Below are 15,575 nucleotides of genomic sequence, written 5' to 3'. Positions count from 1 at the left end.
AGTGAAAAGATAAGATTTCTCAGCGGAGGCAGAACACCAGGAGACATTTGATGCCTGCCTTATTCAAGTCACCAATAATCTCTCTTGCATCATTCACTTTTGTTAGAATTGGCTAATAGACCACATGCCTCTGCTAAAGGCCGGCAGATATAAGCAGTGACCCTGCACGCTGACTTCCTGAAGCCAGCAGGGAGCAGCCGGCATGGGGCACGCTGGACGCCAGTTCCAAGCCCTGTTCTGGAAGAACTGGCTTTGCAGACTGCGGCACCCAGTAAGTATCCTGGCTTTCTGGAGGGCTTTGGGAGGGAGGACTGGGTAGAGATCAGGGTCTGACCTGGCCTACCCTGCTTCTTGAAAGGTGCCAACATCCGTGAGGGACCCAGAAGGCAGTTATTTTCCATCAGAACCTGTCCTATAGGCTAACATTGCTGAACTCTCACAGACATTCTATTGCTGAATAGAATCTGTCAGAAAAAAGGATAATTTAGAAATAAAGTGACAAGTGGAGCTTGAAGAATTGACATTTGGGACTTTTGTTACAAAGACTGAGTTGCAAACCCTCTGACTTAAGAAACAAGGCATCAGAAATGTTTAATGCATAAACGTAATATTGTGGATGCTGATGCTGAGTCTAAACCTGAGGTCTAAGAACATAAATTGCCTCCACACCATACGGCCCTCAGTGTTAATCTGTGATGTCCTGTCTTAGTCTTAATTCACATCTTTTTTTTCAGAACTGTGTTCAGTTTACAGCAGCTAGGCTTTCCTGAGCAGATTGGAGGTGTGCAAACCAAACGTACAAATATCTCAGCTAAAAAAAAATCTCTCAGAAGTATGGTTATGATGAACAGTCTTTTATCCCTGCTGCTTCTGAGTGAGTCTCAGCACTAGAAATGTCCATTTCAGCAGTGGACCTGCCTGTCGTGACAAGTGAATTTCATTTGGCTGACTCCTTCAGCCGAGTATCCTCCCCTTCTTCTCAAGATAAAACTTCTCAAATTTAAAGGAGAGTTTCTCTGTCCCGAGACATAAGGATCAGAAGAATCTAGTTGAGAATTTGATTGCACAAAAGGTTTGACATCAGAGATAAGCAAGTGAGACACAGGCTTCTGATGAACTGTGAATGTGTTATTCTCTGCCAGTGCGGGTTTTCCTTTGATGTACAGTGGATTTCATTAACATGTAAGTTGTGGGATCTACACTTATCTTCCCACAAAACAGTGTTCCAGAGGAGACTGGCTTCCCACGAACACATTGTTCCTTTCCTTTTGTGTATGTGAATTCATTAACTTCAATGGCCCAGTGATGGAGTGATGGGTGGTACCTAGACTCCCTCGCTCCTTAGTGGTGGAGTGTGGTGCTTTCTGAGTGGGCTCTGACATTTACTGGTTGACTCATACAGGTATCTTAGTCGATTTCCTCCCGGGGAGATGGCCAGAATGGCTAGTGTACTTGATGTGCTCACCACAGGGCTCCTCAGATGAGTTGGGGAGAGTCTTATCACAGCACAGTATGAAAGAAACTCGTGCTTTGGTCATCTAGGACACGAGCCGTGGGCTCTGTGAGGAAGAGAGCGCTAGGCTTCCAGCTTGCATGACCAGAAACGGGTCAGAAGGAACCTCAGAGGCAGTAGGATGGTAATGTGTTCACATCTCTTAGTCAAATTACAGTGGAAATATTGAGGGCAGGCCCCTCTGGGTGAATGTCTTTAAACTGACCTAGTTTTCCTAGCTTCCTGTCCTCCAAGGATGATTTGTAAATTCTGTTTTTTGTATTATGGAAATAAGAGTGTTGTCACAGATAGGGACAACCAATCTGAGTGAAAAAACAGTCTCAAATAAACGTTTATTTAATGAATAAGAACTTGGCATTATTTGTATGAGAAAAGAAGCTTGTCTGTTTTACATGTACTTAAAAACCCCTTCATTTGATTATTTGATGATTGTAAATCCTTTATTTAAATTTAAAGGCTTTTTTCTCTTTTCCTTTTTGTTTGTTGTTTTCAGTTTTGGTCTTTCTACATAGCCCTGGCTGTCCTGGAACCCACAATGTAGACCAGGCCAGCCTAGAACTCAGAGATCCACTTGCCTCTGCCTCTCAAGTGCTGAGATTAATGGTGTGTACCACCATACCTAGCTACTTAACATTTAAATTATGTGTCTATCTGTGGATATGTACATATGAATGTAGGTCTGAAGAGAGTATCAGTTGCTTGGAGTTGATATTATAGGCACTTGTGAGCCAACCTTTTTGGGTGCTGGGAACTGACTTTGGGTTTTCTGGAAGAGTTAATGACTGAGACATCTATCCAGCCCCTATTGTTCCTTTGAAGATCATTTTGTTATGGATACTTCAGAGAAAAATTCAAACAAGATAACAGATAAATAATACTCATCCTCATAGATGGTTAAAATTCTGTTTTGGATAATTGTTTATGAGAAGTCTAGTTTTATATTTACATTAACACTACTCATTTTATTACTTGAGTTTTTGTTTATTGCATAAGCATTATTATAAGAATAAGGAAACAATTTTAAATCACATGAAATTCCATTTAGATGATTTATGTGCTTGCTTTCTTGGCATATATAATTTACGTATTTTGATTGTTAATATCATAGACTTCCCCTTTTTTACTAACCATTGAAGCCTAACATTTTACAAGTTGATGTATGGTCTTCCTATCCAGTGGCTTTATTGCATAATAGTTCCTCATCAGAATCACATAACTATCTGACCATGTCCTTGGTGCATGAAGGCACATTTTTGCATGTGTTTCTGTTCATGTGGTGTGTGAGTGTGTGTGTGTGTGTGTGTGTGTGTGTGTGTGTGTGTGTGTATGTGTGTGTGTGTATGTGTGTGTATTTAATATTCTGTACCTTAGTTTTTAACACAGCGTCTCATACCTGGAGCTCACTGATTCTGGATGACTAGCTGGCCATTGAGCTCCGGGGATGCTCCTGTCCCTACAAACCTGTGTTAGATTTCCAGGTGTAAGCCACCATGCCAGACTTTTCTCCTTTTGATATGTGGATGTTGGGGAGGTACAGACTCAGGTTTTGATGTTGTCACTTAAAGCACTTTACTAACTGAACCATCTGTTCAGTCTCGGGTACATCCTCTTGGAAACGTTTTGTTTTTGTTTTTGTTTTTGTTTTAGTTTTTAATTAGTTTCCTGGAGTAGATTTCCCGGACCTGGGCAGATTGATAGAAGTGGTTGCTGTCCTCAGGAGTGTCCATGAACATGAATAGATTCTGACCAAGCTCATCAACACTATTATAACCAGGATCTATGAGCTAGGGTTTTATGCATGAATTTTTATATTTGTCTTTTACTTATCCTAACTACACAGCAGCCAAATTCATTACTTATGACTTTAAAAGTGAAGTAAGAATACTCTTAGCCATACATGATGGCTAATCATGATTGTCAACTTGATGGGATTTAGAATTACCATGGAAACACATTTCTGGACATATCTGTGAGAGGTTATCTAGATTAAGATAACTAAAGTGGGAAATCTCATTATAAATGTGTGGCTCCATGGACTGGGGTCTTGGATTGAATAAGAAGGAGAAAGTGAGAAATGGATATAAACATCCACCACTTCTACTTCCTGCCTGTGATTACAATGTGATTAGCTGCCTCCTGACTCGACTCTACCTTCCCTGCCACTATGGACTGTTTCTGCCAAACTGTAAGCCAAAATGAATGCTTTCTTAAATTGCTTTCCTCAGGGATTTTTGTCACAGCAATGAGATAGCACATACTCACCAATGCTGCTTTTTGGTAGTGTCATAATTCTATCTTTTTAAAAATTTATTTTTAAATCTCCTCTGCTTTGATGTGGTCAAGTGTGGCTGAGCCCACCCTGTTTACTATGGATGACGCCGTTGCCCAACCTGACCCTTGATCTTTCTTGGGGTCACAGCTGTCAAACCTCATGCACCCTGATTCCTGTTCTCTGATGACTGCTAACCTCTCTTCTGTTGCCCCCATTGGAGGGGATCTTGGTCGTTCATCAGGTAATGAAAGCTAACACAGCTGTCTGAGTTTGGACAGCCTTGCTGAAGACTTTGGCTAGTAATGGGGGATTGAAGTGTCATGTGGTGTACATGGATAGCATGTTGGATCTTGAATGTTCTGTAAAATCTCATGAGGAAGAGGCTTGGTCTGTAGGATGATGCTATGGGAAGTTATGGCAACTATAAGTGCTGGACCCTAAAGAGAGGTTATTAAATCATGGCAGGCATGCGGCTGAGGGCATTATGGAACCCGGGTCTTTTCTTCTCTTTCTTTGCTCCCTGGCTTATGGTTATAGTGATTTTTCTCCACAACAAATTTCTTCCATGATGCATTGTGTCACCATAGGCCTGAAACAATGGGGCCAACTAATCATAGATCAGAACTCTATGACTGTGGGTCAAATTAACTTTTCTTTTTATAATATGATTACACTAGTTACTTTGTTATAGTAACAGAAAGCTGACTAATACAGGCATTGTGGTTCTAAAAACCTGCAGTTAATTTTCAACTACAGGCAGCCAAGGACAAAACTGTATTGGAAATGTTCTTCTGCTCTGTACTCTTCAATACAGAATCCAGTGACATATACTCTGGACTCCAGACCCTTCTCACACATAATTCTCAGTGTTGTTGGTTCAAAAGGCCATAGTGATACCACAAGTATTTTCTGTCAGATACAGACAAGAGTTATGGTTTCTTTTCCATGTTCCTCTTTTTTTTATTAAGAGATTTTCTATTCATTTTACATATCAACCACAGATTCCCCTATCCTCCCTCCTCCCACCCCCCAGCCCTTTCCCCAACCCACCCCCTATTCCCACTCATCCAAGGCAAGGTCCCCAAGGGGAGTCAACATAGCCTGGTACATTCAGTTGAGGCAGGTCCAAGCCCCTCCCCCTGCACCAAGGCTGCACAAGGTGTCCCACCATAGGCACTAGGCTCCAAAAAGCTGGCTCATACACTAGGGATCAGTCCAGATCCCACTGCCTGGGTTCCCCCTAAACAGTTCAAGCTAAACAACTGTCTCACTTATCCAGAGGGCCTAGTCCAGTACCAATGGGGCTCCTCAGCTATTGGTCCATAGTTCATGTGTTTTCACTAGTTTGGCTAGTTGTCTCTGTACTTTTTCCAATCATGGTCTTGACGATATCTCTTGTTCATAGAATCTCTCCTCTCATCGATTGGACTCCTGGAGCTCCACCTGGGACTCGCCATGTTCTTCTTTCAGGCATGGCTTGGAAGAAGTCCACAACGCTCTCAGAGTACCAGTATAACAGCTTCTATGCTCAATACATGGTCAAGTTCAAATCCACTACCATTAGAAAGCCCCCAATCAGCCCAGCCCAAACAGGCTGAATCTCAGCCTGTATCCACTTCAGGCTTTAAACCTTAAAACAACCTTAAAAAAAACTTTCTCTTTAATATGGAAGGAAACACGCTTTCAGATTTCATTGGCTTAAACCTCTGACATTTTATCTGTGTTTTTGTTTTATAAAAAAGAACCTCACACTTATTTGAGATTTTCATCCATCTCTGAGTTCCAATGCTCAAACCTGACTTGGTTTGAAGCATAATGTTCTTTTGAAAAAAAAAAGAAAAACTTGCTGACCTCAGTTTCTGCATTTTTTTCTAAAACTGGAAACAATCATAGCTATAAAGCCCAGAAGTGGAGCAGATCATCTTTCTTTTGGGCATTATCTTAGGGCAGACTCTATTCTTGTTACTATTTCTGTGGAGTTAGAAGTTAGAATTCAATGGTTTCATGCCAAATATATTTGACTTAAAGTTTTGTTAGCAGAAACCAGGAGGTCATTGGTCAAGTGTCGGAACTCTTAGTTAGGTTGGTTAAAAAAAATGTGATCTGAAGGACTGTCCTGACAAGATGCTAGGGTTGTGTTTCTTTTAATACCTCAGAATACCTTTTTATTGGAAAGTACCTCGAAAGCTCAAATGTTCAAAGGTAGTATTCGCAGACACTGGGTACTCTTCAAGTGAACTGACCTATAAGTGGCTTAAATGAACAGCAGCAGTTAAGGGTTACTGCTGCAGTCTCAGTGCTGAAACCAATATTCTCTGGATTAGGAGTCTTGCTTCGCCCCAATGCTTGGTAAGATCTTCCCATGAAGAGAGATATTTTAGAAGTGAGCCTGTCGTTGCCCTGCAGGCTAGTTAGGTGAAATCTGTGCTTACTCATGGGACATATATAAATGTGTTGTTTCACAGTTGGAGGCTGGAAACCCAAGGCTCAGGTATGGGCAGGCTAGCTTCTCTGAGGAGTGGTGTGTCCATGGCCCTTTCTGTGTCTCTTTTCATCATCAACCCTGTGTGTCCAGAGTTTTCTCTCGTAAGAACAAGGCATGCCACTTGAGATCAGAGCTCATTCTATTCCAGTATGACTATGTTTTAACAAACTGTGTGTCCAATGGTCCCGTTACCAAGTAAAATCAGACTGTGAAGTGCTGGGGGTTAAGGATTTCACCCTAGGAGCAGCAGGGAACTAGTACAGAGACAATGATAGCCTGGCTGAGGCTGGGGCTCGGGCTCCACCTTTGTCAGTACAACTGTTGCCTCAGGAGATAAAGCCAAACCTTGGGTGGTTTAGGACTTTTAAATAACTCAACTGTAATTCTCAGGTACCACCATTCCACACCGAGAAATGCTCTACTTAACTCATTTGGGACAAAGGAAAGATGTTTGCTTTTTAGAGCTCAACTTCTCTCCAGGAACGGTGGCATGTGTTGCATGAGGAGAAGCTGTCTCAAAATTCAAACAAAAACAAAGAACATTGCTTCCTTAAGAATCTGCTTAAATCTCCAGTCATCATGAAGAGAACTACAACACCCCTCCCCTCTCAAGTTTCGGGGTTTCCTGATGGGTCTGGGGTGACAGAGAAGTCCCATGGCTCTGGTTCTTGCTAACTTCTGACAATGTGAAACAGTTTAAAGGTAACCAACCGTGACTCAGTGACTTCTCAAATACCTGTGTTATATTTGAATGGACAGATGGGGCAAGCTCTGCTGAATTTTCTGTAAACGGTATGCCCGGAGGACTCACATGGTAGCTGTTCTCAACCTTTCATCGAAAGTCCCAGGTATCAATTGGCTTTGTCCAGTTCTCAGAATCCTCTCATGGAAAGGCCCGAGCCATGTGACTTGGGTACATGACCAGTGGTCTGACCCTGCTTAGATCCCTCTGATGGTTTTTGTCCAGCACTGTCTAGGAGTTGGTGTAGATGTTGATTAGATGATTTTTGCTTAGGTCACAATAGCAAAAGTGTCAATGGCCAGGCCTACTCTCTGGGACATACTTGTAGTTACCAGAATCCACAAGTTCTCCAGGCTCAACACATTTTTGTGGCTCAGTCAGTCATCAGAAGCGCCTGAAGGGCACTGCCCAGTGGTTACCTGCTGACAGCCCTCAGATCTTTCTGCTTTGCCCCCCCCCCCCCAGCAGCCTGCTGCCCTAGAAGAGCTCCAGAGGCAGGCGTTGCTGAGTAAGACCGGGGTGAGAGATGAGGGGTCCCTAGAGCAGTTCATTTGCCTGTGCATTATTCTCCTGGTTCCCAGCAGGCATGGAGAAGTTGTTCACTTTCCATAATTAAGCCCCACAGGCAGCCTCTTAGCCAGCTACACTCATATCTGGATGCCTTGCGACACTGTGACGCTCTGACTGAATTCTCTTTACACATCTGGGGAATGATCTGGTGTCTGTGGGATAGATAAGATGACCAGTAAAAAGGGCTTGTGGGGTTCTGGTGTGGCCTGAGGCTGTTGGCTGCTATGATACACCTGTTCTAGACCCTGGGAAGGAAACTGTTGGGTCATCGTGAGGCTACTACAGGTCGTCTGGGTATGTCTCAGTGACCTGGGAGAGGCAACGCAGAAATCCAGTTACCGTGGAGCAAACATGTTTTGTGGTTTTAGAGCTGAGAGCTGGCATGTACTGAGCTTGTTTGCCTTTCTTCTGTTCATAACCAAGGGATCACAGGGCCCTTTCAATTCCGATTGACCTTAGTTTGCTTCTAATCCTTTGATTTGGCTGCATTTTCCTCCCATCCCCTTGCTCAAAGCACAAGTAAATACAAAACTCCTGGCTGAGGTGGGGGCGGGGACAAAGAAACAAACCAAACACTTTGAAGGGCAATGAGGAAATGTCTGCAGGAAGAAAGGGTCTCAGGCAGTTTGGGTCCCCCTGTAGGTGTCCTTTGGGTCCTGTCCCATGGCCCGAGAGTAAGAGCCTTCAGCTTTCCAAAGGAATGGGAGGTGTCTGGATTCATTACTTCCTCATTTGATTGTTTACCATGAGGAAAAAGAAATGAAAACAAACAGACCATCCTCTCTATGATATTCTCATTGAAGTTGTCCAGGACTGTGGAGAGAAATTGCTAAGATCACCAAGAGGCTAGGTCCTTTTTAAGTAGAATGGCAGCTTCTGTAGAACCAAACAAAGGCCCCTTGAATGCATGGGATTTCTTTGCTGTAATTGTGGACTTTGGCATAGACAGGCCCATTTCTGTTGTTGCGTTGAGAAGAGGTCTCACTCTGTAGCCCCAGCTGGCCTCGAATTCCTGATTCTCCAGCCTCAACTCTCCTCATGCTTGGATCATAAGTGTGTGCTACATCCCCGGGTAGGCCTGGAGTTTTTTGGGGGCTCTGGCTGTAGCAGTCCTGTGCCAGGCACTGAGGGAGGCCTGTCCCAGGGTGTGTAGAAACACTGTCTGGTTTGAATGCCTCACTAGCAGGTGCTGTCCTTAGCCTAGGGTCTGGAGCTCTCGGGACAGGTGTACCTGTGTGCTCTGGTGTTCCTCCGTCAGGAGAGCAGAACTCCTGCTGAACAAGGGGGAAGTGGCAGAAGGCACTGAGCACAGTCACTGAGTTAGGGAGTTGTGGCTGAACCCGGCTCAAAGGAGCTGAAGCACAAGGCCCGAGGTCGGAGCCAGTGAGTGGCCAGTGCTCACGCTGCATGAAAGCGTCTCCCTCTGCACTGGCAGCTGTTCCCTGCTCTTTTGTCACACTGCCCAGAACTGTACGGCATCCCTGTGTCTTATCTCTCCAAGCTGATCATGAACTTTAGCTCTGGATATCCTTCCTCACAGCTCTTCTTCCCATTTCACGGATTCAGGAAGCTGAGGCCAGGGAGAGGATATGCCCATTGTTGGCACAGACCAGCAGAAGTAGCAGGGCCTGCATTGAGAGACCTGGATCTCTCTAAAGCAGAACTCAGGCAGGCCCTTGCTGGCTCTTCCGGTGAACAGCACTGAATGCAATCTTTCGGAGTTTATCTGACGAAGACTGAAGTGAGTTAAACAGGACAAAATGTCCCCAAGCAACGAGAGCTGGGAGACTCTTTCTTATGTACGCCAGGGTTGGAGTTGGTGGTCTCCACATGGTGAGCTGTTAGGAGCTGCTAGTAGCGTTACCATAGCACAGCCTTGCTTGTATCTCTACCATAGCCTCGAACTCTAGCCACAGTACACACTGGCATGCTCCATCAGAGGGAGAGCTGAGACACCAGTCTTGGGAGTTCTGTTGTGAGGAAGCATCCTTGTTTCCAAGGGCATCTTGATATCCTAGCATGTTCCATATATATGCACACACATATATAATATACATGTCTTACATGTATTTCAAATATATATGTATGTCAAATATACATTTTAAGATTTACTTTTACTATAGTATGTATGTGTATCTGTGAGTGTGTATGTGCATGTGAGTGCAGTGCCCTCAGAAACCAGGAGAGGGCATCAAATTCCTGAAACTGGAGTTCCAGGAGATTGTGAGCCCCGAGACACAGGTGCTAGGAACCAAACTCAGGCCCTCTGTAAGAGCAGTAAGTGCTGCTAGCCAGTGAGCCGCTTCTCTAGCCGTTTGGTATATGTTGTTACCTGTATGTTTGGCACACTTTAAGTAACTGTGCTTAACAGAAACGCAGTTGAACCAGAAAGGAACTGGGATTAATTTTCTGCTCTGGTTTGTACTGTCTGCTGACCCACTTCTTTCCAGTAGGAATGCACAGGTCACGTGATGTGGGTTGACACAGCCAGCGTTGATTTCCTGCTGCCCTGTGTGGTTTGTATTTGTAATTTATTCCATCTACAGTGGTGTAATATGGTTTATTTAGTTTTCCATTTTGAGGGTTTTTGTACAAGGTTGGATTTTGCTCCAGATCTACTTTCATTTACATGAAAAGTTTGCCAACTTCCTTTCCGGTCTGGCAATTACATATATGTATTTCTCTGCTTTGTTGTCTGTTCTTTAGTTTTGTTATTCAGATTTACTTTGTATATCATATGCCATCTTCTTTCCTTTCAATGGACCTCCCATCTGCTAATGTAATGCCAGTGCCTGAGGCCTCCCCCTTCCCCCCCAACAAGACCACCAAAGAGCAGATTTCCAATGTAAGAACAAATGGCCTAGGCAGGGTCCTCCCCACACCACTTTACAGTAGGTGAAAAGAAGGAAGGGCCCCGAGCACTCACTTTAAGGCATTTACATAGGAAAGGTTCACATGCAGAATGTTACATATCTTGGGGGCTAGGGATGAGGTAAGCATAAGGCTGCTAATTGCTAACAGGATTCAGGGTATCTATAGAGACATAAATTTTTATTCCCTATGTCCTGCTTTTGTTGACACATTCAGATTTACTCTTGCAGTCCTACACTCTCTTTCGAGTTCAACTTCTGGTCAATTGAGCCCATTACTCTTTATATCTTGTTTTGCCAAGTCTAGGATACACAGATTTATTGTCCTAGCCTTATCTTTCCCATAGGTTCAACTTTTGGTCAGTTCAAAAGACGCTGGTCAGCAAATACATTTGGAGGAAGAAGGGGGAGGGGGAGGGAACGTCTTTCAAGATGGCTACTAATTTCTCCCTTTCATTCACTAGACTCAGCTATGGCAGAAAATGTGTGACCTCCTACACCTAGTAGCTCACACACCCCAACTCTGGCTATAGTAATGGAGGATTAAAAATGCTTCACTGAAAATGATATGCCCTATTGATTTGCTAATGACCCAACCTCAGTTTCAATTTTTTTTTGCAACTAGAACAATATTGAAATACTTTTGAGAACATTCTAGAACTTGTACTCTTGTTTCATCATGAGTGTAAGCTCTTGGTCAGAGTAAACACAGTTATGATCTGGAGGCAGATGGCTTCCTTGTCTCTAGAACATTCTCACCAGAAAGCCTCTCCATCCAGGGTGTACATTACTGCATTTTTTTCTGTCCTTTTTGAGACATGAGGGAAGAAATTGTTTCTTGTTCACTTCTTTAATGCCAGAGGCTATAGCTCAATGTTGGACAAAGTTCGATGCTAAGTCAATGTTTAATAAATGAATGTCAGAAGACAGATGATTGCTTTTCAGTAGAGTACAGGAGGGAGAAAGACTTGTCAACTTCCTTTTTTCTCAGTGTTCAACCATCAAGGTTTGCAAGAGTTTTTCTTGAGGAAGTGGTTTTGGGCTTGAGTGGGATTTGGCTCTGAGCTCTTGGGATGGCCCAGCTCCTTGCAGGGCAGTAGCATTTCCTGCAACTTAAGGTGGCATTTGGTACTGACTTTCTCATCCCTTGCATGCACTGTGTGAGTGCTGGACTGGCTTTTCTGAAGCAACAGCAACGAAGGCCGAGAACACTTCTGGAAAAGTCCCTATTTCTGAGAGTTTGGCATCAGGAGACCACAAACCACCCCAAACAGACACAATAGAACTTCGTGTGTACCGCAAAGTCTTTGTTTTCCAAGTCCAGGGTAACAAACTAATTATGTGCTTTGCTTCAACTTCCTTAATAGTCTAAACTTAGGATGTTTCCCCTCCCTTCAGCCAATGAGATCTGGGGATAAGCTTCTCCCCCAAAGGGGCCCTTTTCTTTCTTAATTCATTGACCATTTTATTTTTTTTATACCAAAGCATTTTATCCTTTGTGTTTTCTACTGTAACCCAAACCACATACTGCAGGAGCCACCTGGAGGATTTAAAATGGCTTTCGGCTCTGTCTGGAGGGTGGTTTGTGCACGTGAGGTGCAAGTTGACTTATGTACTCTGCAGGCATAAGCTTTGTACCAGTTACATCATGAGTCAGTTCAAGGACACCAGGTAAAATAAATATGTCATGGTTTCCAAGGTGTTGGCCTACACAGTGAAGCCCATCCCACTGGTCACCCCCAGGAGCCTGTACTGCTTGGAAATGCCCCAGGATCATGGGAGGAAGCCAAAGATGGGCTTAGTTTTCATCTCAAAATGCCCCGAAGAACCTGACTCGGGTTCCTTTCATTTCACAGGTGCAGGTGTGATATCATATATCCAAAATACCCAGGGACTCAGAGATGCTTCAGATTTCTGATATTTTCCAGCTTTTAAAAAACTTTCGTGTATCTATAATGAGATCCTTGGGGAGAAAGAACTTAACATCCCATCTAAACATAAAAATTATTCATCTTTCATGGACATTTTTTTTTACACACAGCCTGAAGGGAATTTTATACTATAATATTATAGTTTTATACATGAAACAAAGTTTCATGGTGTGCATTTTTCACTGACGACATCATGTCATTGCTTTGAATTTTCCAGATTGAGGGACATTGTGAATTTTTTCAAGTTTTTAAATTTGAGATGTTCTATTTGTCCATTCACCTCATCCTCTATGAAGCAGGGGCTCCATCCACGTTGTTCCCTGTTTCCCCAGCTCCTACAATGGTGCCTGACATGATCCATGCTCGCTAATGAGCAAGCAAGTCTATTATTTATTTTCAATAGATTTCCCAAGGAATACAGGTGGCGGGGGGGGAGGGGTGGGGAGAAGAGGGGGTCAGAGGAGGGACAGGAAGGAGAGGAGGGAGGGGAGAACTGCAGCTGGGATGTAAAATAAATAAATAAATAAAAGCAAAACCGAAAAAACCCAAACAAAACAAAAAATCTATTTCTTCAGTTCCTAGACACAATAAATTTTATTAAAGGAAAAAAGGAGGAAAACTGATGGCATTGTAATAGGGTTTATTCTTTTTTTTATAGTTTAAGGAATTTATGTCTTTTTTTTTTTTTTTTTTTTGGTTTTTCGAGACAGGGTTTCTCTGTGTAGCTTCGCGCCTCTCCTGGAACTCACTTGGTAGCCCAGGCTGGCCTCGAACTCACAGAGATCCGCCTGGCTCTGCCTCCCGAGTGCTGGGATTAAAGGCGTGTGCCACCACCGCCTGGCGGAATTTATGTCTTAACACCAATATGATATACTGTGTTTCCTTCCACATGTTCTTCTTCTTTTTTTTTTTTAATCATTTTTTTTCCCATTTAGTTCCATATCCTACATGGCAGTCAGGGGCCTCCTCCCTACCTGTCTCCCAACCTAACTCTCAGGAAAACAACTCACACAGCACAGTTGTTGAATAGCAAGTTCTCCCATTGATCGGGCAGCTCTTTTATTTTTTTAACTTAATATGTCAGATCTGTATAGCTCTGTTCCCGTGCAATGTATTTCCCTCACAGAGCAGTTTGCCTGTTGCTAAGTGAAGAGTACGTTGTTTTAATTACTGTTACTTTATACAAGCTTTGGCATGTTAGAAGATGAATTCTTTTGACCGGTTGATGTAAATGATCTTGAATATTTTTGGTTTTTATTCTACTAAATACATCTGAGCAAAAGCTCATTAAGTATGCCAACAGGCAAACCCAAACCAACATACTTGTTGGGGTCCATTCAACAGCTTGATGGCTGTTCTTTTGTGAGGGGCTGTGGTTTACATTGAACCCAGAGGTCAGAAATTATATCTCACAACAATGACACTTTTATGGATTAGCAATGCTCCTCTGTTCCTTATTTAAATAGTTAGTATCTTTTAATAAAATTAAATATCATACAAAATTACACGTATTTTAGTTTTCACGTTTTTTTCCTTCTTAGCTGTTCTACATTTTTGGCAGATGATTAAATATAATTTAAAAATGTATTTTCTTATTCACTCTTGCTGGTAGTATACATAATTATTGCAAGACATGTTACTAGAATCTTCTATGAGGATAAATTGGGAATTTTCATCCCATATTTTTTTGTCAGGTGTTCAGTATTAGACTATGAGGTATACACATGTATTCTTAGTCCTTATTATACATTGCTGAAATTTTTCATATTGAAGTTCTTTTTTTTTTTTAGTGTTCTTCTGAGTGTCCTGTCTTATTTGTGTGTTGTTAACTAATTCATTTACTGTTTACCTGGTATGTACATTTCATCTCCTCATTCTTCATCATATTGCCTCTTTATAGTCTAACTTCATACATCCTAAATAGTACCTGTCAATATTGTTTGAAAGTAAAGACTGAAGCCCTTGTCTTTCATCCCAGCGTTGTTTGGAATCTGAGCACATGATCTGAAAGCTGCTTTAGTGTGTTGGGCCATGGGAAACCCGGTTTCTGTTTATCTTACAATTCTCTTTTCATGTGCTCTTGAGAAGTGATTTCTCTGTGACACTGTTCTAAATCGAGTAAGCTTCTCTCTCACAGCAGTCTGAAGAGACTTGGCTGCATGTCGGCTTCTTGTTATCAGTGAGTGAGTTGTTGATGACTGGCTACCCCGTTGATGAGTGTCTTCGTTGAACTCTTCTTGAGGTCTTCTGAGAGTTTGGGTCTGTGTGGGTGTGCACATGTGTATGTGTGTGTTGGGGTGCATATGTATGCGGTGTGTGTGTGTGTGTGTGTGTGTGTGTGTGTGTGTGTGTGTATGTTGTGTATGCATGTGCATTCATGTTCCTTAGTTAGGGATTCTGTTGCTCTGATAAAACACCATGACCAAAAGCAACTTGAGGGGGGAAAGGTTTGTTTCCTTTTACACTTCCAGGTAACATCACTGAGGGAAGTCAGGGAAGTAACTCAAGGCAGGAACTTGGAGGCAGGAACTGAAGCAGAAGCCATGGAGGGGTGCTACTTTCTGGCTTGCTCCTCATGGCTTTCCCTGCCATCTTCCTTATACAACCTAGGACCACATGCCCAGCGTGGCACTGCCCACAGTGGGATGAACTCTTTCACAACAACCATTAACCAAGAAAATGTTTGACAGACTTGCCTATGATAGGCCAATGTGTGGAAGCTTTTTCCCAGTTGAGAATTGCCCTTCCCAAATGGCTGTAGCTTGTGTCAAGTTGATAAAAAATCCCAACCAGGAACATATGTGTATGTGATGTATATATGTGTACATGTGTGTGTATGTGGTATGTGTTTCTATATGTTAGTATGTATTCACACATGTGTATGGTGTGTACAGAAGTCTCCCCACACACTGTCTCAGGGGATTTCTATATTCTTTATAGTATTGCATTGATATTATCTGTAGATTTACATCTTTCATCTGCTTGGAAAAATCTTTAGGCATAACTTATAAAGGATCACATTTTCTGTTTTTCTTATTGAGGGAACTTTGCATCTCTTTGGAACTGGTACCTCACTAGCAATGCACCACTGTTACCAATCAGCAGCACTGAAAGCAGAAACGATATTACTGGATTTTAAGTTCCGAGCCATTTTCATGTTGGCTGGATTTCACTGTCAAGCTTTTACCCCTC

General features: G+C 42.7%; 1 protein-coding gene across 1 annotated transcript in view; it reads left to right on the top strand.

Moving 5' to 3' along the window:
• Positions 1–202: 202 nt before the first annotated feature.
• Abca13 (ATP binding cassette subfamily A member 13) overlaps positions 203–15,575 on the top strand; it is a 422,866-nt gene continuing 407,493 nt past the window's right edge. Inside the window, exon 1 of the mRNA XM_059275000.1 lies at positions 203–271. Within this exon, the coding sequence (XP_059130983.1) occupies positions 203–271 (69 nt within the window). The remainder of the gene's footprint in view (positions 272–15,575) is intronic.

This window comes from Peromyscus eremicus, chromosome 10 (genome assembly GCF_949786415.1).
Source record: "Peromyscus eremicus chromosome 10, PerEre_H2_v1, whole genome shotgun sequence".
Taxonomy (NCBI): Eukaryota; Metazoa; Chordata; class Mammalia; order Rodentia; family Cricetidae; genus Peromyscus; species Peromyscus eremicus.
This window is presented reverse-complemented; position numbering and strand designations above follow the sequence as displayed.